Below are 25,300 nucleotides of genomic sequence, written 5' to 3' on the forward strand. Positions count from 1 at the left end.
GCTTTGTCCTATAACTTCCTATATTCTACAAGGTGTTCTAAAGTGATGTGTACAGCCAGCCCTCCACATCTGTTAATGTGGAACACTGTGAACCTGAAATGTTAAAAAAAAATTATATCTGCATTGAATATGTACAGACTTTTCCTTATCATTCCCTAAATAAATAGCATATCCACTATTTATGTAGCATTTACGTCGTACATGGGACTATAAGCAACCTAGTGATCTAGAGATGATTGACAGCACACAGGAGGATGTGTGTGGGTTAAATGCAAATGCGGTGACATTTTATAAGGCAGGTGAGCATCAGTTGATTTTGGTATCTGGGGCAGGGTGTGGTGGAGTGGTGGGGGGGGCGTCCTAGAACCAGTCCCCCATGGACACTGTATTACTTTTTAAAGTCAGAACAACAACAAAAAAGGTAAAGTTCACTTTGTAAAAATTTAGTTGAACGAATTTACCTCTGCTTCATTCCACTAAATGTAATTTCACTAAGGATAACGTCATGATCAGCAAACTTCTTCTATGAATCCAAACTCAACAAATCACACTAATGTGAAACAATTTTATAATCATAAAAAGTTTTTGTGTTCCCTGCCCAAATCATATGACTTGGCCCTTAAAGCTGGGTCTGCCAATGTGACTGCATGCTTTCCCTAACAACATGGAGGACAGAATAGGTCCTGATGCTGTACCAGTTTTTTTCTTGAGATGAAGGCTTTATTGAAATTCTAAGATAATTTCCAAAAGAGGTCTAGACACCTTTTCAAGGTAAGAGTTGTGAGCTGTCTTGACAGTTGGCACTGTCAGTCCTTTGTTCCTCTCTTTTTTTCTTTTAGACAAAAAAGTTGAGAACATCTCTGAAACCACTAGCATTTCTGAGGGTTATACAATGAGAAAAGCTCTTGAAATATATTATCAGTCATCTCTCTTAACATTTTTACATATCACTGAGGATACACACAGCTTAAACTTTTGAGGAAAAGTAAAATTCATAACAGATACAATAGGCTGATCCACTGCAACATTTTACTGCATTTCACTTTTCTAAAAGTCACAGAATAAACTAAATCAGCATTATTTACTCCTTCTGTATAGATGCTTATTGGTCTTCAATAACCATTCAGTGCTATAGGGAGAGTAGGAATCTTACATCTTCAAAGTCAAAAATAAGTTTAGAACGTCACCTCAGAAATCCACTAATTTAGTAAATTTCCTTTACCAAGCAGGTATGACCCTATGGTTGAGTGTGAACGTTAACCATAATGCAGATAACCTATTTACCTTGTAATGGAAGTACTATACTGTTGATGCTCAATCTGCCACAGCATTAAGATTTGCCCTGAGGTTTGGTTACATGACTATCACAGCAAAGCAAGATCAAAGAACACAACTCTCCCGTGGCCGCTTCCTTAAGGGCTACAAAGCTGCACATTGAAGATGACAAAACATGGTTCAGTGGGACTTCTCCATGGGTGAGCACCTGTCTACAGAGAAGTTCAAACTGGGAAAATGAGGAGAGGGAATCCTAATGCTCCAGGGGATCACATCATGCTGTCTTAACACTAATGTGGCCTGTGACCATCTGTTTATCAAATAAAATGTATGTAAATGTTCTGTAAATATAAAAATGCTACATGATTTAAGATGCTGCTATTACTAGTAGTCCTACTATTCATTCTTTAAAGACGTAGAAAACAACAACTAACTTAAAAAATCCACCTTTTTAAGGATTAAAGGTGACCTGTAGCAAAATATGGGGGACAATATATACTTCAAGGAGATTGTTAGTACTGAAGCCACATTACTTTCATTACTGAAATAACACTCTACCTAATACAACTTCAACAAAATATTTTACTAGTATAACCTCCTAGAAATAACAATTTCTTCACCAAAGCATTAAAAAAAATAGAAATAAATACTTACTTAAAATGCCAAATTGTCCCCAGAACAGAAGTATAGCCAAAATTGGGAAAATAACAACGAGAATATTTTCATTTGGAGAAAACCATGACACTGAGAAGAAAGAAAACAAAAAATGACAATTAATCTTTATTATAATTACTTAAAATCTCACTAGCAGTCTCAAATATATCTTATGTAGGGGGACAATAAAAATAACCAACTATGACCTTAATTCATACACATATGAGAAACAAATTTGTAAAACAGATTTTGTTAAGTAAACAAAAGCCACAGCTGTCTGAGTGTCTCTCTCCACACTTCTCCCAGCCTGAGCTCTATGGAAGGAGGCAGCCCAGCACAGCAGCTGAGCACAGAGCTCTGGGCCATGCCACTGCCGGGGTTTGAAACCCAAATCTGATAATCTGTGTAACCTGAGACACCATCTCAAAGCCTCTGTTCAGCATCCTTGACTGTTACACAGGTATGACAGGGCCTACCACTTGAAGGACTGCTGTGACCTGTGACCATTAACAAAGTTAACATAGATGAAGGGCTTAAAGCAGTGGGTGGACTTACCAAGTGCTCAGCTAATGTTAACTACCACTCTCACGTGTTGGAGCCTAGATTTACCTTCAAGCAACAGTGAAGTGCTCCTGTACAGACCGGCTCAGGGGACCCAGGTGAGGGAGCTCGCTCTACCACTAAGTCCCTCCCCTTAGTGTGACTAGGACAAGACAGGTGAGCCCTGTCTTTCCTCAAACTGACTGTGGAATAGAAGCCTCATTCATAATAATTAGATTTCAAAAGGATCATTTACACATAAACACAAGAAGCTCTGGTTATTAAGGAAGCTGTTATTAAGTGGATTACATGTTACTTGCATGGTGAAAAAGTATCCACACATCCTATATAAAGGAAATTGAGATATTAAGACTTCAAATAAGATTTGTTGAGAACTTTTAAAAAATTAAGTTTAACTGCATCTCATAAACCCTTAAAACTGTAATTTAGCTATGAGATTTCTTCTATAACAATAAAGCCAAGTAGATGCACGGAAAGCATTTCAAAGTTTACCGGTACAGGGTGGAAGAACCCTTTTCAACACAGTCCCCAGCAAGTGCTGGCATTCCTGTGAGATCAATACTATGTATTCAAATACTCCATTCTTCTGCCCTCAGTATCAGCATGTGAGGAACTTCAGAACTTCATGGGTTTTCACTCCACAATGATAGCCATGTACTTCTATTAAGCTTATAATGTTAGACCATGATAAAATGCTTACATTAATCCTGGGAATGTAATGACATTATAAATTTTATCTTGGCCCTATAAGCTTTTCAGAATCTAGCATATTCTCCTATCCATATTAGATACTCAACACATTTGCTGTTGAATGTTACAAGACAGTTTAGTGAGTGAATGGAATATAATTTTTTGATGCTCCTTGGCTGCAGAAAACTACCAGGAGAGATGTTTTTAGATACTGAGTCAATAGCCTAATTTCCAACTGTATAACTGAATATCATCCTATACCAAAGAAAACACACTTCAATACAGCATAAAATCCTACTGGGAAAAAATTCTGTGCACTATGCTTAGGTTTTCATATCTAATGCCCAGAGGATTTTGTAAAAGCTCTATGATCTAATAACTATGCTTAAACAATTTACTTTTCTTAACTTTCTCTATTATTTTACCTTGAGTTATGTACATTAACTATTTAAATACTTAAAATTATCATGAGAAATTATTAACTCTCACTTAAAGTTGAGGAGATTAATGCACAGTGAAATTAAGGATTATAAGCATCTGACCTGTCCATGTCCCAAACTCACTCCTGATGGCCCCCTCACACACCCAACCTCCCCTCTCTATTTTCCTCATTTCAGTGGTGATAACTCCATCTCTTCAGATTCACAGGTGAATAATTTTGAGTTTTACATGACTCCTTGGTTTCTCTCATATCCACATCTAGCTGGGCAGCAAATCCTGCTGGCTCTACCTTCAAATATAACCAGTTGCTGTGCAGGGTGAGCTGATAATAAAACACTCATTCCCCGCTGTTCCCTGCCCCTACCCACAATCTGAGGATCTATTAACAGATCTCCATGAATAAAAATAAGAGGTGCGTTCAGCCCTGTTCAACTACTAATTAGTTACTTATTCCACAGCAGCATTGGTTGGAAGCCCACCATGGCAGTCCTTCTTCTAGGCTCTTAAAGGTCCAACAGTAAAAGATGCAGGGGTTCTGAGCTTGAGGAGGGGGGACAAGTAGAAGACAGACTCTTGGAGGCAGTACAAAAAGGCCTCTTTGGGGAGGAACTGGAACTGAGCCTTGGGTGGGGAGGAGCCTGCCGTGTGAGGACAGGGAAGAGGAGATGCCAAAGGAACAGCAAGGTAAGGAGCCACATGATGGAATTTAGTGATAGAAGATCAGATTCAAAGGGCTTGGGGGCAAGATCATGCTGGGTCTTAACAGTTTGTTAAAGGAGTTTTTTGTATGTTATTCTGAGAGCAATGACAAGTGGCTGGAACGTACAAATACAGAAGAAAAATGATCTCATTTGAAAATCTCCTTTGGCAGTCATATGGAGAATGTATCCTGGAGAAGCTGGACCTGTCTGAAATCTATGGCAGTGGTCACTCTTGTTGGCCATGACCAACAAACGCCATCCTGAGTTCAGTTTTCCTTATCACATTTAAAGATGTCACAGAACTGCTCCAAAGGGAGGTGACTAGAATGGGGATCCTGAAACCGTCAGCAATGATTAAAAGAATCAGGGAATCAGGATTTTAAGCTCAGGCAAGAATAAACCTGGGAGAAATGACATATCCTTCGCAGTGAGTGAGAACTTACAAGGGACCAAGTTCTAGCCTGACTTAAGGGAGAACTGGAACTGCATGATCAGAGCCCAAGACCTTTAGAAAGCAACAGTGCCTCTCATGCCACAGCTCTAGGTAACAAGTCAGAATGGCCGACTGCCTGCATGGAACAGAAGTAACCTGTGAATCAGATGGTGAGACAGACTAGACGATTCTTTGAAGACTCCAAGATTCTATGCAGAAATAGTGAGAAAAATAAGAGAGCAATTCAATGATAGAGATTCTAGAACAAAAGCTACTACTAGTGACTCAACTGGAGCTTATCACCTAGAAGGTTATTCAGCCTCATACACGATATCCCCTCTGCCACCCCAAGATTTTCACATGTTCCCTGATAATAAGTATGAGAAGTTTGGGGATGCTCATGATTCTCAGCTTAAAATCACTTCTGCAGATTTCTGCTGAAGTTCAGCTTCAGTCACTGACATGAATGTGCTACCTTTCTAATTTATTGTGGTAAAAAAACTGAGAATCACTGAATTGGACATTTAAGAACCAATTAAGAAACTGGGGGAAAAACAATGTTTTATATAAAACCACTTATATGTCCATTAAGTTATTGATTTGTTATGGTACTACTGTCAGATGATCTTTTTCCCCAAAGGGAGAATGAGACAAGATACTTCTCTAAGATCACTTTCAGCTCTGAATTTCTATGGCACTAAGAAAATAAATTAAGCATAAAATGAACTAAGAACAGTATCAGATATCTTTCTGTCTTGTGATTACAAAAGATAATCCAAGGGCATTCACGCTCTTATTCTGCCCAAGCTGTGGCTGACATCTCTGTCCATCCCCCTCCCCCAAGCTCCCATTCCTGCTCAGGAAGAGTGGCTCCCAGTAAAAAGAACTTTCTACCAGTGGAAAGGTAAAGAAATGATATTACAGGACGTGGTCTGGGATGAGCATCTAACTTTTGCTTGTATGCCTAGTATTTTTAAAACCCAGGACCTCACTCTTCCTAATCTTGTGTACAAAAATGAGACCATTGAGAAGGTGGAGGGACCGCTCTGATTAACTGTGTCTCTCCTTCAAATACATACACGCAAACCTCCACAAACATAGAGAACACCAGTTCCCACAAAAGAAGATCATAATAAGATTTAAAACACCAAAATTCAAACCAGATTTTTACTGGATATTTCAGAGCTATATGGATTTTATTTCTGATGTGTCAACGTGGCTGAGCAATAGTTCTGTTATTTGGTCAAACCCAGAATTCTAAGGTGGCCTCCCAAACCCCTGCCCCTGACATCCACACCTGCATGCTTGCTTCTTCTTATAAGACTGTAAACATGTTCATTTCCATGAGTATGTTATGTCACCCGGAAGAGGGAGTTTGCTGATGTAATTAAGGTCCCTAATCAGTTGACATTAAGGAGATTATCCTTGAGGAATAGAAGGCTGGCTTTATCAAGTGAATCCTTAAAGGTTCTCGAATTTTCTTGGAACAGTAATTCAGCATTTGAGAGGGATCTGACATGAGGAAGAGTCTCCTTTTCTGTTTTTAAGTATGCAAGGACATATGTGGCAGAGAATGGGAGTGACTTCCAGGAGCTGGGAGAAGTCCCTGGTGAATATCCATTAAAGAAGCAGGGACCTCAGCCCTGTAATAAGAAACTGAATTCTGCCACAATTATGTGAGTTTGAAACGGGCCTCAAACTCCAGAGAAAAACACAACTTGGATCAATGACACTCTTCACAGAACTAGAAAAAAAAGTCCTACAATTCATTTGGAAGAATAAAAGACCTAGAATAGCCAAAATAATTTTAAGCCAAAGGAGCTACGTTGGATGCACCAAAATATGTGATTTCAAATTGTACTACAGTGCTATGGTACCAAAAACCGCATGGTACTGGCATAAAAACAGACACATAGACCAATGGCACAAAATAGAAGACGCAGAGACAAACATAGACACAGTCATCTGATCCTTGACAAAGGTGCCAAAAACATATACTGGAGAAAGATAGCTTTTTAAACAAATAGCATTGGGAAAACTTGCTACCCATTTGTAGAAGAATGAAACTAGACCCTTATCCTTCACCCTTCACAAAAGTCAACTCAAAATGGATCAAATACCTAGGAATTAGACTAGAAACGATGCAACTCCTACAAGAAAATGTAGGGTCAATACTCTAGCATTTAGGCACAAGCAATGACTTTCTTAATAGTACCTCAAAAGCTCAGGAAATAATGCCAAGAATTAATAAATAAGATAGCATCAAATTTAAAAACTTATGTACAACAAAGGAAGCAATTAGGAATGTGAAGAGAACCTGCTGGATAGGAGAAAAATCTTGGCTAGCTACTCTTTTGACAGAGGATTAATATCTTGAATATCTAAAGAGCTCAAATTAACTTTACACCAAAAAACTCAAATAACCCAATTGATAAACGGGCAAAACAGATACTTCTCAAAAGAAAAAATACAAATGGCCAACAAATACGTGAAAAATGTTCAACATCATTAGCAATCAGGGAAATGCAAATCAAAACTACACTGAGATTTCATCTCATCCCAGTCAGAATGGCAGCCATCGAGAATACAATAAATGTTGGAAAGGATGTGAGGGGAAAAAAAAAAAAAAACAAAACAAACAAACAAAAAAACTCTTTACATTGGTGGGACTATAAATTAGTACACCACTATGGAAATCAGTATGGTCCCTCAAAAGGCTAGGCATGGAACTACCGTATGACCCTACTATGCCACTCTTCACTATTTATCCTTAAGAATTAAAGTCATCTTCTACAGCGATACATGCATACCCATGTTTACAACAGCACAATTCACAATAGCCAAACTAGGTGTCCATGAACAGATAAATAGATAAAGAAAATGTAGTAGTATATTTACACAATGAAATTTTACTCAGCCATAAATAAAAACTGAAATTATGTCATTTGCAGGAAAGCGGATGGAACTAGAAGCCATGTTAAGCAAAACAGGTCAAACTCAGAAGGTCAAGGGTCATATGTTTTTCTCTCATAAGTGGAAGCTAGAGAGGAAAAAGGAAAAGGAAGGTGGGGGCAGATCTCATAGAAATCAAAGGGAGATGAGCAGAGGAAAGGGACCAGAGATTGAGGCGGGGAGGGAAGGGGGAAGTGTTGGAGAGTGATGTTGGCCAAATTATATTGTTACATTGTGCACATGTAGGAATATGTAACAAATTCCATCCATATGCACAACTATAATGTACCAATAAAAACTGTGGGAAAAAAAGAACACAACTTGGCCAACATTTTAATTTTAGTTTTGTAGAATTTTGAGCAGAAAATACAAATAACCAAATCAATAAATGAGCTAAGGAACTGAGCAGACACTTTACAGAAGAAGACAGACAACTGATCTACGAATATATGAAAAAATGTTCGACATCTCTAGCAATTAGAGAAATGCAAATCAAAACTACCCTGGATTTCATCTCATTTCAATTTGAATGGCAATTATGAAGAATACAAGCAACAACAGGTGTTGGTGAGGACGTGGGGGAAAAAAAGGTACACTCATACATTGCTGGTGGAATTCCAAATTGGTGCAGCCACTCTGGAAAGCAGTATGGAGATTCCTCAGAAAACTTGGAATGGAACCAGTTATCCCACTCCTCGGTTTAATCCAAGGACTTAAAATCAGCATACTACAGTGATGCAGCTACATCAATGTTACAGTAGCTCAATTCACAATAGCTAGATTGTGGAACCGACAGAGATGCCCTTCAATAAATGAATGGATAAAGAAACTGAGGTATATGTACATAATGGAATATTAAACGGTCATAAAGAAGAATAAAATTATGGTATTTGCAGGTAAATGGATGGAACTGGAGAATATCATGCTAAGTGAAATAAGCCAATCCCAAAGAACCAAAGGCTGAATATTTTCTCTGATAAGTAGATGCTGATGCATAACGGGGAGGGGCCTGGGGGTAAGGGAAGAATGGAGAAACCTTGGATTATGTAGAAAGAAATGAGGGAAGGGGAGTGGGCAGGTGAAAGGAAAGATGGTGGAATGAGACAAACATCACATCATTACCCTATGTACATGTATGGCTGCACAAATGGTGTGACTCTACATTGTGAACAACCACAGAAATGAAAAGTTGTACTCCATTTGTGTACTATGAATCAAAATGCATTCTGCCATTCTGCTGTCATGTATAACTAAATAGAACAAACGATAAAAAAGACTGTGAATTAATACTTGTGTATTGTTTTAAGTTTCTATGTCTGTGGTTATATATTGCACAGCACTAGAAAACTAATAGGAGGACCTTATGGTGCCTTTGTTGTTACAAATGAAATGTATATCATGTTGACAAATGATGGAATTGGCAACTCTGCTGAACTTGGACTGACTTTTTTGAGGGGTTGCTGAGGAGCAAACCCAGGGCCTTGCACATGCTAGGCAAGCTGTCTACCACCGAGCTACACCTCCCAGCCCGTGAACTGAACTTTTTTTTTTTTAAACAAAATCTTAATTGTTTAACAGAGTAAAATAAAATTTAAGCTCTCAAAATTTTTGTATTATAAATTGAAAGAGAAATGTTATTTTTTCTCTTTCTTTTAAAAAGTTTTTAATACATGTATATAAGGTAATAATCTCTATCTCATTCTACCATTCTTCCTGAAATAGAAATATTATTAATAATTAATTTTATAAGTACTATTATTTACGTTTAGTATTTCAGTTATTTATAAAGTATTTTCACACAGGAAATGTGTATACACTATGGTTGTTTTAAAGCCAGAGAGATCCAGGCTACAATTCTGGAAGTGACTCTGACTGACCTTGAACAAGTACCTTGAGTCTCTCATGTACTAAGTGGTGAGACCTGCATCTGTGTTCCAGAGTTCTTTAGAAGAACACAGAGCATGACATATAGTACCATATGTGTATTATATACATGTGGGGTATCTAGTAGGTGCTCAAATAAATAAATAAATAAATAAGTGCCAGGTCATTTTGTGCTTCTTCCTTGATGTAGTAACATTTTATTCATCACTGAATCCACCATGTCTAGCACACTGTCACATAGTAGGCACTCAAGTCTTTGTTAAGGAAGAGAGAGATTATTTATGACAAATGTTCCTGTAATTGAGATGGTATTCTCACTGTACTGATAAAAAACTGAGGGGCAGATAGGTTGAACTTCTTATCTGAGTTTTGTAAGCTAAAAAATGATGAACTACAGAAAAACAGCTTTCTAAACTCAAGAACTGTGCTCCTTCCATAGTGCTGTACTGTCCACTGGCACCAGAGGTCTACAAAGCCATATCTCATAGACTGTGTTCATGTACACTTGATTCTCATGCTCCAGAGAAGGGTGCAGTGAATGGTTTCCATTACCTGCATTCTATGAAGTAGAATTCAATTCTCACTGAGTAATTCCTATTCCTCACATATACCTATTTTTGAAAAAAAAAAAAAAAAAAAAAAAAAAAGTACAATGTAGTAAAATTAGTTTCCAATGCCTACATTCCTGAAGCCTACATGATGGGTATCATTATTACAGCAAATGTATATTCCCCAGCAAGAGTCCTGCCCTATGGAACCTTTTGGTGCAGAGGAATATTTTATTTTTCAAATTAAAAACAGTTGCAAAACAGTGGCACCAAATCATGGCTAAGATGTGGAGAAACTAGATCACTCGTGTTGCCGATGAGAATATAAAATGGATTAGCCATTCTGGGAAATGAAGCATACACTTACCATACAACCCAGTAATCCTACTTCCTGGAATGGATCAGAGAAACTAAATATATATCTAAACAAGAACCTGTACACAACTGTTCACAGCAGTTTCATTTGTGATAACTCACACCTGGAAGTAACCAAATGTCCTGCAATAGGTGAATGGCTAGACAAGTTCTGATAAATCCACACCACTGAATACCACTCAGTTAAAACAAAAAAGTGAGCAAATAAAAATAAACCAAAAGACCAAAACAAAGCAACAAAAGAACCTAAGCACTGATATTTGTAACAACGTGGATAGATCTCAAGGGTACTGCACTGAGTGATTGAAGCCAAAATACTGGAAGGTCTTCTATCATATGATTGCATTTATATAACACTGACCAATTAGTGCTTGTCAGGTTAGGGGTAATGGAGGTGGGGGTGTGACTATGAAGGGTTAGATAAGGAAGCTGTTTGTGTTGATGGGATAGCTCTTCATTCTGACTAGTGTGGTAGTTACACAAGTACCATGTGCAGAAATGACAGAGAATCACTCACACACACGGTATGGTTGAGAACTTCCTGCTTTTGATATGGTGCCACACACAAGATGGTACCTTTAGGGGAGAGTGGAAGAAGGGCACACAGCACCTCTCGGTGTGACTCTTCCTGTGAATCAATCATTATTTCAAAAAAGAAAAATAGTGCAAAGTCAAATGTTTCAATCCTTTGGCAGAATGTTCAATATTCTCTATAATAAAAATAACAATTTCTCATTTTAATGTTTTTATATGGTATTTTAAAAACAAAGAAAAAAACAACAGCATGCAAAATATAACTTGTCTTCATCTCAGATACTGTTATTCCCTTCCCAATCTTCTTTATTCCATCTTCTGACCTTTTAGGTCTTGGTTCTTAACAGTTTTCCTCTCAGTGATCTACCTTGCCTCCACAGTTACTGTCACCCAGGACTTGTTCTTTCACTCCCACGAAACTCTTCATTCCTCCAAAAAATTTCAACCATCTCCCTCCAGGTACTCACAATGTATGGGTTTGACCAATTAGCTCTCTTCTGAAATGTGTACATTTAAAAAGAAATCTCCTTGGTCCACATTAATATCAATAGTAAAAGTTACAAGGTAAGCAAGATTTCTGAGCATGAAAGCCTTCCAAAATCTTCTTGCCTACTCTGAGCCACCCCCTGCCTGTTCTTCCTGCACACAAATCCCTCTCACAACATTCCACACCGGTTTCAGCAACCTGATAACCTTATAATATGAACATTCCAGGAAAACAAGTAACACTTGCGACACATTGGTTTTCAGAGAACTTCTAACACATAGGTTTCATTAGATCCTGGAGAACACATAAAAGTAAGCATCTACCTATTTTCATCCCCATTTTAGAGATGCAACAACTTGGACTCAATGAAGCAACTTCTTAAGATCACACAGTAAACAGTGAGATGCTGATTCCCAATCCTGAGCAATGTCAAAATACTTCATCAAACTAAATACCCATTCCCAGTCAGGTAAAGAGACATAACAGTAAAAGGTAGAAGAACAGAAGGACACTAGTTAATCTAATTGAACTGTTCTGATCCCATCCAGAGCAGAGACTCTCAAAGTATGGTCAATCCCAAGATCAGCAATATGCTGGGTGATGTGAAATAAAGCTTTGAAAATGTAAAGCTAAAAACCCCTTGTGTGTGGATGAAGAAATTGGCTAGCACAGCAAGAAACAGTAAAAAGACTGTATATTCCAGCTAACTTCATGGCTTCACACAACTCACGGGCCCAGTTTTGCAAAGAGGGCAGAACTATGATGTGACCAAACATGAACCCATTTCAGTAAAGCTGGATCCCTGTCCCACCACATCTTGGCTAAGGAAAAGAACACCAAAGTAAGGCTTAGCACAGAAAACCACAAGGAAAGGGATCATCCATGATAACCTGACCTTTAATTTCCAGATTCTCCTCCTTTGTAGAGGGAGCACAACTGGGTCTTGGTAACACTTGGTATAAGTGAAAAGTTACAAAACAAAAAAAGGCTAATAATTGAAAAGAGGCTCAAAAACAAATCACATGAAACAAAATACTTTTGATGGCAGTAAACAGAAGCACCAAGTAGGTGTCTCAGGACTGACCACCCAACTAGAACACTCCTCAGACCCAAAGTTTGAGAACCACACAATGTATAAATGAACAATCAGTAAATGAGTTTTCCTGTGGAAAGTAACAGAGCAAATAAGATAGAAGCTATGATCTTAATGCTGCTGAACATTACACCAACATTCATTATTAATAGCCTGCTTTCTGGTTCAAAGGAGTTCCTAGTCCCATGGTGCTCCATTTCTAATAGGATCAGCTGTAGCAGGACAAATAAAGAGGAAGCTATTATAGAGGTCTTACTGTCTTAGTCCGTTTACAGTTGTTATAAGAGGATGCCTGAGATTGGGTGATTTATAAGGCACAGAGTTTTATTTGGCTTCATGCTTCTGAGACGGGGAAGTCCAAGAGCATGGGTGTAGGCATCTGCTCTGCTTTTGTGTTGCATCATGACATGATGGAAGGGTGGAATGGGGAGGAGTGTGTATTTGAGAGAAAAAGAACAAGGGAGGTCTTGCTTTGTCACAGCTCATTCCCTCAAGAACGGCCTTAATCCCTCTCAAGGACCAAATCACCTTTTAGTAGCCCCACTACCCGACAGGGTCACAAAGGCAGTCCGGCTGTGACATGAGTTTCAAAGGGGAGATACCATATTCAAACTATATTACTTACCAACACGATACTTGAGTTCTATGACTGTTTCACCTTCTCTGGTTAATTCTGTTACTTCACATGTGTAGTTTCCTACTTTTGCATCACCCTTATCCATCTTCAAAGAAGCATCTCCTTTAAGTAATTCTGAGACTGCGATTTTTGCACTTGAAAAGTTACTGTCTGCAGTGGCATTGTTTTGGCCTCCATCAAAGATGAAAATGTATTTTCCTTTAAATTTCCACTTTACGTACATTTCGTTAGTGTTTTGTGCCCCCACGTTAGTAAGGAAACATGGGATGACAACAGTTTCATTGCAAAAGGTGAATTCTACCGATTTGGTTTTATTAAATAGGAGCTGGGCTGAACCTGGAAAAGAAAAAAGAAAAAGATTTCATTAATTATAGAATTCTATACTATAAATCTTAGGTACATTACAAATCCTTAAAATAAGAAGCAAAGCTTCCACTGTTCATTTAAGCAAGTAGTGCAGCCACAGAGAAGAACAGTAAAGTGAAAAACAGGGAAATTATTTCAATATTAAGTTGCACAGCTGGTAGACAACACTGTAACTTTTCTTTATCTAACCTCAAAAATACAAAGTATACATTACCATGCATCTTGGGAATAAATTCAGCAATTGTGTTGGAACATGCAGGCATAGTATCTGGTTTTAAAAGCTTTGAAGTAATCACTTCTGCCTACTGATATATGTAGAAAAATATTGTCCTTACCATGGGAAAATTTTGAGGAGAAAAATCAAACCAAATATTATATTCACTCTCAACTTGTATATGTGTCTTCTACACAGAACTTGCTAAACTGATATGAAATTTATCTCTATCTTTATGCTGCATTCCTAAAAGAAAAAGGAGGGGGGGCAGTTCTACTGTATTTTAATATCCAAAGTAAACTGGATACATCAAATCATATCTTTCCACAAAGATGGAAAGTCTTAGAATACTAATGAGAAAAAAACATACTCTGTGGCGATTTTCCCATTGCAAATCTAGACAGCAATAGACATTTTATATGCAAGCCTTACAAAGGATTAGATACAATTGAATGGCATTTTCCCACTTCTATATTTCATTGAATCTACAGAACAACAATTTCCAAATGTATATTATAGGTCTTTCTTTCTTGGAGAAACTATAAACCACTCTAAAAGCTAAGAAAAAAGTTGAAACCAAGAGCAGATGCTGTTAATGATCAAGTTGTATTTCATCAACTCTTCCTAATGGCACAAACTACCAGTAGCTGCAATATACAAAAGGGGCTTAAGACAGAACACAAGAACTCACCCTTCAACTAAAATGTTGTTGGAGAAACTAGTTGTCTTTCAAATTCTTCAGCCTTTTATCAACTCTTTTATCTAAGTGGTTGTCTTTCTCCTCAACAAAACACTAACGAATATAAATGAAGTGTAAATAGCTTGTCCTTAAGATGTCTTTCATCTATATAAACTAGAATCAAAATTCATGGGCATAGGATGTTATTATTCTAAGAACATTGTTATTATTCAATAAACAAACTGAACATAAGGATGCAGAGTTGAATGTGACCTAGATGATGTTCATAAAGTATCCCAGCACAAATCCTATGTCTCCCATTTTTTGATATGCAACCTTAAGCAACTCACTTTTCTATGCCTTGGTTCACTCTGTAAGTAAGAGGATAAAAACAAGCTGGGCTCAGTGGTGGATGCCTATAATCCCAGAGACTAGGGAGGCTGAGGCAGAAGGATTGCAAGCTGGAGGTCAACCTCAGCAATTTAGTGACTCCCTAAGCAACTTAGTAAGACTCTGTCTCTCAATAAAACATTAAAAGGGCTGGGGATATAGCTCAGTGTTAAAGCAACCCTGAGTTCAATCCTAAGCACAGGAAAAAAAAAAAAAAAAAAGAAAGAAAGAAAGAAAAAAAGATAGATGGAGAGATAGATTTAAAAAAAAAAAAAAAGAACACTGGGACTGGGTATATAGCTCAGTGGCAGAGCACTTGTCAAACATGCTCAAGGCAATGGGTTCCATCTCTAGCACAAAACAAAATAAACAAATTCCATGGCAACTTCATAAAACTATAGGAACATCAAAGGAGAAAATATATAGGCTAATGCTCTCTAAGCAATACTGTGCTATAAAAATAAAGGGCAACACAATAAAAACTAGACAATATGGCATTTTAATGTAATGATCTGGGCCCTCTCTGGTCCAAACTGTTACATTTCTGGGAACCTGCCCTCTGAAACAGCCCCGTGGGTGTCCACAGCTCACTTCTTTCTAGTTCTATGCTTCAAGACACCCAAATATTAGGAAGCCCCAGGCAAACCTGGACATCAAATTGCATTCTTCAAAACCTTGGAGTTGTGAATTATTTCCCCTGAGAGAGAAGGTTGGAGGAGGAGAAACCAGTGTATAAAAGGGTGATGATGTGGGAATTACAAAAGATGGCAAGTGTCAAAATATATGCAAAAGATTTTGAAATGGACAGAAAGAGTACTGGGGGTCCCCCTTCAGCGCAGTGCTGAGCACTATCAGATCCTTTGGAATTATCTGACTCTTTAGGGACCAGTGTCTTTCACTAACTTTGGGCTCTTTTACAATTTCAGAAGTTGTTGAAAACGGATTGTAATGTACATTATTGGTGTCCTAAGAGATACAAATAAATTTCGTTTTGCAAATGATTTCTACCTGGTGGAATAGAATATTCCAAAAATTATTTTTTACTGACAAGGATATTGATCAATTTTGCATCTGTTAGCAAATTTATTTCAGCATTCCTTCTTGCTTATAAATATTTCCACTCTTCCAATTCTCTTTCAAATGTGTTTTGCCTTCTTGCTGCATTGTTTTTAATGAGTGAAATAAAAAATTTTTACATGTTCACTGTACACTTCTGAATCATTTAAAAGACTTAAAAATATTTGTATAGGTAATTTTAAAATTTTTCTTTAGTAGAAGGGATAAAAGTGAAGAGCTGTTATCCTATCAAACTTTTTGAGAAAACTAGGTAAGAAGTGGTTGGTAAGCCCACATAATTTCACAACTATGTTTAGAAAATGAGTTTTCTAAAGAACACAGAAAGCACTAATTGCACTGCATTACTTCCTTTAAAAAAATCATTTCAGAGCTAAAGTAATTTGAGTAGAAAAAAATGTTGTCAGTAAAATTTAAAATAAGATTGACCAGAATAAACCAAATCATGTTTGAATAACTTTTACATTAATAAGTAATAAATAATGGTAGTCTAAAAATGTCACTTCGGATCTTAATTATAACTTCATCCTTTATAAACACGAATCAAGAACTACTAGGTAATAAAAATTATCTAATCTGGGGTTTTTCTCTTTTGTCTGTTGCCTTCTGATAAAACAGCAAAGTGAAGAAAAGATGAAAAATATAGGGGGCAATAAAGGAAAATAAGTACTATGAGTAAAGAAAATTCTGAATAAACAAGATGTGCTTTCAGCAATCTAAATTAGAAAGCAGATAAATTTAACTGAAAGGGATATAGAGTATAAGAAAATTAGCAAATAAAGAGAAAAAATTACTTTATATCAAATGCCAAAAGCACTGGACCTTATGACTTCCATGAATACCCTCCATCATTGCAAACATTTCAGACCACAGTCCTAAAAGTAGCTAAGTCACTGCAGTGAAGCTCCAATCCATGGTAGTCAGAGCAGAGTCCAGCTCAAAAATTTTAAAAATGCAAGCAATTTTTATTGAGAATTACCTGATATGATCATTGTGACAGGACAGGGGATTCAGGAATGAAAGTAATGTAGGAAATATATCTGTTAGGAGCTTACAATTCTCATATGGGAAACAGTAAGTACTTCATATGATGAAAGGTTGTAGCGTTGTCCTTTCTATATGGACAAAGTGCTATGCATGGGCAGAGGAGATTCTTATCACAGACTTCTAAGAAAATTTGTGTTGCAAAAATATTTTTAAAAAGAAAAGGAAGAAAGGGAGGGAGGGAAGGAAAGAGAAAGGAAATTAGTGTTGTGATTAGGGGACAGCACAAGATTGTCTGACCCCACCTGTCTGGGCCCTTTTTACATATTCTTGTGTTCCACGTACATTTTCTCTCCTTCTTAACTCTTAAACCCTTTTCCTTCTGCCTCTCATCCTACACTCTCTAAAGGAACCCTCTCTCCCTGCTTAATTCAAATTAAGTACTTCAGAGAAGCCAGAAGCTTCCACCAGTGCCCATCTATAAACTTACCTGCAACCCCAACTACCCATGCCTCTTCTCCTCCTGCTTCCTACTTTTTAGATATGAATCCCTTCACCTGAGAGCTGGTTTCCACTTCTGCCTCCAACCCATCTATCTCAAGGACTTTCACAAAGTGATAATCAGTCTCCCACATGCCCCTATTCTACTTACAAAGTATATGTTTTTAAAAATGTTTGAATAATAATCAGCTCCTTAAATCTCTGTCACCTGCCTCCCCACCTACTGCACCTCGACTGGTTCACTACTCCTACTCTTGCCAAAATCACCAAGGATCCCAAGTGAAAAGTCAAATATGTACAGTTCCCTTTCTGTCCTGACTTCATACTTCTTGAGCCAGCGGGCAGCTCCTTGTCTTGCCCTCTCTTGTCCTCTATGGTATGTCTTCATTGGGAATCTTCTGCTTGTCCACCCCATCCTAGCTTTCTCTTTAGAAGTCTATTCCTTGGCTCTCACCAATATCAGTGTGTCTTCAGGCTTCAGAGTCAGCAGCCCCTCACCAAGTATTATTCCTCACTCTCATGGCTTTATTTTCCTGAGCACTTTTACTTCTGAGTCAGGCCCCATCTTTCTTCTAAACTGCAGACCTTGGTCAATCAACTGTCTGTTGTGCATTTCTACCTCAATATACTACAGTAACTTCAAAATCAGACTACCAACCTACTTAGCACCTCCCTCGCCACCTCTCAAATCCTCACCTTCCTAAAGTATTTTCTACCAGTCAACCAGACTTGGACCCAGGAATCATGCTAGATTCCTCCCTCTCCTTAGTCATGGAGGATTCTAGATAGGCTCAACCTATTTAATAGATCCTAAATCCAATGTCTGTTGAATTGAATGAATTAGACACTTGTCTTTCTCCCTTGAACTAATGCCATACCCTCCTAACTACTTCCTACCTCCATCTTCGACATTTCTCTATCCCAGTTCCAGGGTATTTTCCACAGTTCCCAAAATAACTGTTCCAAATGCAAATGTGCACTCCTTTGCCTAATATACTTTAACAACACCCTCCCCCCTTCTCCAGATAAGTCCTAAGTGCAGTACCATGGAATACAGACAAGGTCCTTCAAGATCCTTCCAGCCTAACCTGTAGTCCCTCAATTCCAAACTAAGCTCCAAACATCAGGACTTTCTTGTAATCCATGAATATGCAGGTGCACTCTCATCTCCAGGCCTGAACATGAGCTGCTCTCCAGCCTATGGAGGTGCCTGTCCTCCCCTGGGTATACAGCATGTAGTAGAGCTGGAGCTGGTTTAAGACTCAGCTCAAGCACTTCATGCCTAGAACCTTAGACAAGTTTCTTAACCTCTGTACCTCAGTGTCCCAGTCTATAAAATGTGAATAGTGATGCTATCTACTTAAGTCAGAGGGATTTTCAGATTTAATGAGACAATGAACATGAAGATCTCACTGCACTGCCTTTCACATACACAGCAAATGCTCAATAAAGTGGCAGCTGTAGTTGGCTATCTTCTGACCTTCTTGCCAAAGCATCATTGATATGTTCATTTCTGTCCCCTTTCCCTACCACAACTCAACTGTTTTTGTCTTCTTCTGACTGCTCCCACTGTCCCTTGTTGAGTGCTTCGCTGTACCTACCATCAAATATTATTGCTGTGCTACTTAACTAATTTCTTCTTTAGTCTCAGAGGGCAGGACAATGTCTTCATGTGGCATCCTAAGAATCTTACCAAGGATACAGACAGGAGGATTCAGCGGATTTTTTTTTTAATCAATACAAAAAGTTTAAAGTACGAATGTCAAGAAAGGAAATACAAAAGTCTTATGAGAAAGGGTTTACTCATTCACATTTCAAGAGGAACTCCCCATGCTTTGCACTCCTATGGAATTGTGAAGATCCATGTTTTAAGGAAAAAACACTCATGTCAGTTGCGGGCTTAGATATAAAAGTTCCTAAAAAAAATTACAAGAATATGCCTAAGAATGATCTTAGAGGGTGATGTTAAAATTGAGTCTTGAAGAATGAGTAGGAGTGTGGGAAAGAGAGGGCTTTCTCGGGAGCATAAATTACATGTACTCAGAGGAACGAAGAAAGTGATTAACCAAAAGCAGAAAACCATTCAGATGAGATCTTGGAAGGGAGATTGGAAAGTTAGTTAACAAAATCTGTGTAGGCTTCCTTGAATATCATGCTGAGAAGTTTAGACTTGATAATATAAGTAATAGGGAACCATGCAGATTTATTTTCAGTTTAAAAAACAACACTGCCAGTGGTATGAAAGATGGAATAAGGGCAGGAAAGGAGAGGAAAGAGAAAGATCCATTAGGAGCCTACTGCAACAGTCCAGGTAAGTGACTCTGGACAGAAGGGTTAAAATGACAAGAAAAATCAAAGGAGTAAACAGAAGTCAGATGTAGGAGGTAAAGGAGATGAAAAGGGAAAAATTAAATATGGTTAGCCAAAACAGTATGTGAAACTACTATGCACTTGTGGATTCACTATAAAGAAAAAAGGTTTAAAGACCTGGAGAGAATATTCTTTCAACATTTAAAGTCTGGGCATTAAAATGTCTGTGGTAGAATGAAGTAGGGATGTCCAGTATGTCCCCAGGTATATGAATCTGGATTTGAGGAAAAGGTCAGAACCATAAAGACTTGGGAATAACTAAGGACACAGCTAGTAACTGAAATCATGAGCATAAAGAAGACTGATCAGAGAGTCCTAAAGCAAATGAGAAGGACAGAGAATAAAATCCTGGGCAACACCAATATTTATGTAGCAAATTGTGAAAGGGAAAGAAACAAGGAAGTAAGAAAAACGAGAGAAAATAGAAGCAGCAAAAAGAATACGGGTCTTCATTAGCTCTTCACTGACAGCAATGTCAATGAACTGGTGAATTCAGATGCAGATTGATTTGGGAAGAAAATGCGAGCAGAAAAAGTAAGTGATTCTCTTTCAATAATTTGGCACAATAATAAGGCACAGAAAAAAGGCAACAACTGACAGTGTGGAACAAGGGCAAGGGGTTTTTTTGTTTCTTCTTGGATTTTTTTTTTTTTTTTCTTTTTTTAAATGTAGGATAAAACTTGACCATGATTGCAAGCTATGGGTAAGCTGGAAAGGGCATGATCTGGGATGCAAGACTGAAGAATTAAGCTGACTGAGCAGGTCTCCAAGATGGTGGAAATCAAAGAGTGGTAGGCTGTCCTTCCCTTAGAAAGGTAAACAGGGGTTCTTCTGAAACCAGGTGAGGGAGGAGAATAAGGGGAAGGTTGTCTCAGATATTATGGATCACTTTAGTAAATGGTGGGAGGATAGATGAGGGAGTCCACTATTTTTTGCAGTCAAGTAGGAAGTTAATTATCTGCTCAGAATGGATGTTCAGGAATGGGGTGAGAAGTCCCAGCTGCTGCTAAGTTAAATTAAGCAAATCTCCTGAGTAAAAGATACCTGATAGAAACAAATTCTGTAAGTTTTGCCCTAAGAACTACCTGGCATGATGAACTGGAGGCTCAGACTGAATCAGGATTCATATAGAAGGAGGGATCTAGTCAGATCTGTCCTTGGTGGAGAGTTAAACTAAGTTTGTGATATAGTGGGGTGTCCACAGTTATTTAGTACTGACTCGAAGCAATATCCCTTCCCCCACTGGATTTAAAAGTGTCCTTAAAAGAATAGAAAGTGGTCAACCTAGAATTACAGGGACCAGAACAATTTAAAGTCAGTAGCATCCAGAATTATGTCTTTATGAAGAACTTTAACTACATCAAGTTACTACTAAGGGATTAAAAAAAAAAAAAATCTCTGAGCCTGACACAGTGGTGCACACCTGTAATCCCACTGGCTTGGAAAGCTGAGGCAGGAGGAGGATTGAGTTCAAAGCCAGCCTCAGCAAAAGTGAAGCACTAAGTAACTCTGTGAGACTCTGTTTCTAAATAAATACAAAATAGGCCAGGGGATGTGGCTCAGTGGTTGAGTGCTCCTGAGTTCAATCCCTTGTAAACACCCTTCCCCCAAATCTCTGTTCTCTATAAATTACACTGTAAATTATTAAGAGGAGTAGTCTGAAATTTGTGTATATGTCCAAGAAGGCCTTGCAAAGTGCTTGGAGTATATATGGACTTACACTTACTTAAAATGAAGCACTTTTGACAGACCTTGCACTTGCCAAACCCCTTGCTTTACCTTTTAACCTGTGTGATGTGTATTTTAAAATGCATATTAATTCTCCTGCTTTAAATCTCAAACCTTGGGGTTGACCAGATTCTGAATCTTACACAACAGTTTCATGAATTAGGAGTGAAATATTCAGAGAAGGGAAAAGTTTCTAATTCCTGTTTTGACTCCACATAACCACAAAGAAAATTCAGGTTCTGTTGTCTTAGTTTAGGTATATTAGAATCAGATATCCTGGGTGCTCTATATTTTTTACTTGTGTACTACAATGAATTGAGGAAAATTGAATTTACACTATTCTTTTTCTTTTACCATAGGATAAATATCTGTGCTAGTACATAAAGTGAAAGTAATTTTATGATAACCCAAGTGTGCATATTAGGCTGAAACATAAAATATAAAAATCTAAAAATTTTTATCATGTATAAAAAGTTATGACAGCAAAAACCTAAGAGGAAAAGACAGATAAACTGGTTGCCTGAAAATTATGTCACAAAAAGAATATTACTATATTAAAAACAATGTCTGAACTAGCTATAGCTGAATGCACATTAAGATATGCAAGCTTAGTTTTGAAAAAAATAAGGTATTATTTTGGATTTAGAATATTTATCAATGGGGGAGCAGGTGTGACACCTCCTTTTCATTTTTCAAACCTGGCCTTTCAAATCTCCATTAACACCTCAGTGGCAAAGACAAGACATCTGCCAAAACACATGTGACAGCATGCACAAGTGTCCTAATGCTAGGCATCTAGTGAAACTGCCTTTCTGACTGCTGGGGTGGCCCCATGAATAAGGATGTTTGCTTCCTTAAAACAGTAACTGTGTTTGAAAATGATGTTTTTCAGGAAAAAAAAAAAAAAGGAAAGTATTTTTAACTTAAGTCAAATGACTACTAGACTTCGACCAAAAAAAAAAAAAAAAAAAAAAAGGCTTTTAAAAAATATAATCATGTGTGCCCCTGATATAAAAGAATATATTCTTTGAACAAAGAAAAATCTCTCAACCACTAAAAAAACTGTTCATATATATCACTGCCGGGGCTGGGGATATAGCTCAGTTGGTAGAGTGCTGGCCTCACAAGCACAAGGCCCTGGGTTCAAATCCCCAGCACTGCAAAAAAAAAAAAAAGATTTAAAATAATTAAAAGAAAAATGATTCTTTCATATATATCACTGCCATTATTTAGTTAAGATTGTATTTGCTAGGTGGAGAATATCACTGAAGCTGTTGATGCACTTTTAAACTATAAGTGGACATGTGGGGAAAACATTAATTCATTCTGTATCTTATAAACCAATACAGTTAGTTGCATTCTGCCTTTAATTGGCTGAAAGAGGTATCTGAGAAAACTTCCTTTACCACAAAGGTCACTGAAATTTTAGAGGTTACCAAGAAGTAGCCTCTGATTATAAGTGTTTTATAAACGAAACTGAAAGCAAAAATCAAGCTTCAGTACAAATGAATGTACTAAAGCCATGTTTTAAATTTTACTCTAGATTTTAAATTCAGTCTTCCAAATCCCTTGAATTATAACTGCTTGTGTTTTGAGACTGTTAACACAATACACATTCTCCTGCAGCTACTTATGACACACACAAAATCCATTTTATCTCATGACAAACACTATCACTTCCTGTTTTATATTCAAAACTAAAATTCAAATGTGTAATGCCTGTATTTGGGGGTTGTGTTCAAGTTAGTATTAGCAAGTACAATAAAATACTACAAATTCTGAATTCTTCAGGGATTTGACTGCATTAAAATTGTATGAAAACGAGTGTTAATTAAATGTGATCTTAACTGTAACTAAGAAAGGCCTAAAAGAATTCCTATCCCCCTAAGTTTAATTGCAACAGTTCTTTTTAATCTACTTGAAAATAGGACCCCCTGTTTCAAAAATAATACATGGTTTACAATTTTTAATCTTCAAACAAGCTTTGATATCAATGGTCTGAATTAGTGATATTTTATTATGAATTTATATCTGGTTCAATATGAAGGCTCCCTGATTACACAACAGGTATTTGAAAGCAGTATCATTTTAGCTCTAACAGTAATGACAACAGGCATACTGAAGATGATGACAGGAAACACCTAACATCAACCGTTTAGATAATAGACAGCTTGATTATTAATAGCTGCAACATCCAGGGTGCTTGGGAGGGACTTCAGGGCATCTTGCAAATAACACAAGACACAAGCCTTTCTGAATGGCACGTTGAGGCTAATAAACAGTTTTAAATCGAACTAATTTAGCATCTTAGGATAAATGTAACAATTGCTGTTAGTTCTACTCAAACTCAATTCTGAACCTTACAAAAGTTCACAAAGGGTACAAATATGAAGTGTGACAGGCACTGTAGAGTCATTGAAATTTCCATTCCTTCCTTGGTTTTTACAGAGGAAGCATACGTTTCTAAAAAGAGAGTCAACTGCAAAAATTGTGTGTGGGGGGGCACCCCTTTGACGTCAAAAGACATCAAATCCCACTCTGCTGCACATGTGTTTTGACTCGAGGTTACTGTATTCATATTTCGGGCGAAATCTGGTTAACTTTTAAAACGGTTCCCCCAGTAAAGTGGGAAAACTTCAACTCACAGTTCTGAATGTATTAAAGTGTGGGGGTCACGAGAGAGAGTTTCAAGGAAGCTTATTTTTTTGGATTAAAAACAACAACAAAAAAAGCGGCCACAAGATTCTTCTGATAAATGCTGGGTCGGGAATGAAACTTAACTGTATCCTTTTTCATCCCCATTCGCTCAGATGCTCATGCAGCAGGGCAAAACCCTTTCTGGCCGACTCCACCGAAATGCGCACTTCCATCATAAGAGGCCTGGGCCCTCCCACTCTCCCTTCTTAAACCCCAAACGCATATAAGGGAGAGGGTGAGAAAGAAGAGGGTCCTAAGCAGCTGCCACCCCTCGCCTATGATCGCGCCCTTTCTTTATAGTTCGCGATTGCACGAGTTGTGCGTTTTCCAGTCTTCCTCGGTGTGTGCATTTGGAGGTGCAAACGGGGTGAAAGAGATGAGCCCGTTGTCACCCGGGGGAAGAGGAAGAAAGGAGGAAAGGAAGGGGGCGCCCGATTACCCGCAGGGCCCTCCCACGTCCGCACTCCGGGCGCACAGGGCCCGCGCATCCAGCGCTCTGGCCACCCTCTCGCGGGCGCCACTTGGGCGGCGGGGGAGCAGCCCACACGCCTGCGGGGGACGCCCGCGGGGGCGCAGAGACACTAGCTTACGGCTGGGAGCCAGGAACCACTCACCGCAGCAAAACGAGCCCAGCAACAGCGCCGCCACCAAGGGCCACATCTCCGCGCCGCCGGGGGTCGCCGCCGCCGCCGCCGCAGGTGTCTGGAACAGCCGCCGCCTCCGCGGCCGTTTCACGCAGGACCAGCAGCCTCCACAGCAGTCACAGGCAGGACCCGCCGCCCAGGCTTCCTGGCCGCGCGCACGCTCGCTCCCGCCGCCCCACGCCCGCTCCCCCGCCCGCACGAGCCGCGCACGCGCACTCGACCCCACCCCGCCGCCACGGCTGTAGACGTGGCGCCCTCCCTACTCTCGGGCTCCTGTCGGGCTCCCGCGCGCTCCGCGGAGGGCCCGAGCTCGCTCCTGGGTGGTGGCGCGCGCCCTGCTTCCTGGTCACGTCCCGTCGCCCCCGCTCTCCCCCGGGTCCGTGTATTC

General features: G+C 38.7%; 1 protein-coding gene across 6 annotated transcripts in view; it reads right to left on the minus strand.

Annotated features, from left to right (window-relative positions):
• The window catches only part of LOC306637928 (leukocyte surface antigen CD47-like), a 51,791-nt gene extending 26,698 nt beyond the window's left edge, over window positions 1-25,093 (minus strand). For 3 of the 6 annotated variants that reach the window (XR_013757313.1, XR_013757314.1, XR_013757315.1), the window contains exons 1-3: window positions 24,883-25,093; window positions 13,254-13,601; window positions 1,930-2,019 (exon numbers count right to left, since the gene is read on the minus strand). Coding sequence is in view for 3 of the 6 variants with exons in the window: in XM_079100840.1 (XP_078956966.1) it covers window positions 1,930-2,019; window positions 13,254-13,601; window positions 24,883-24,928 (484 nt within the window). In the remaining 3 variants the exon portion in view is untranslated. The remainder of the gene's footprint in view (window positions 1-1,929; window positions 2,020-13,253; window positions 13,602-24,882) is intronic. The other 3 variants (XM_079100840.1, XM_079100841.1, XM_079100842.1) reach the window with 3 other exon arrangements.
• Between the last annotated feature and the right edge of the window lie 207 nt (window positions 25,094-25,300).

The sequence above is a fragment of the Sciurus vulgaris genome, assembly GCF_902686455.1.
Source record: "Sciurus vulgaris genome assembly, chromosome: 10".
NCBI classification, from domain to species: domain Eukaryota; kingdom Metazoa; phylum Chordata; class Mammalia; order Rodentia; family Sciuridae; genus Sciurus; species Sciurus vulgaris.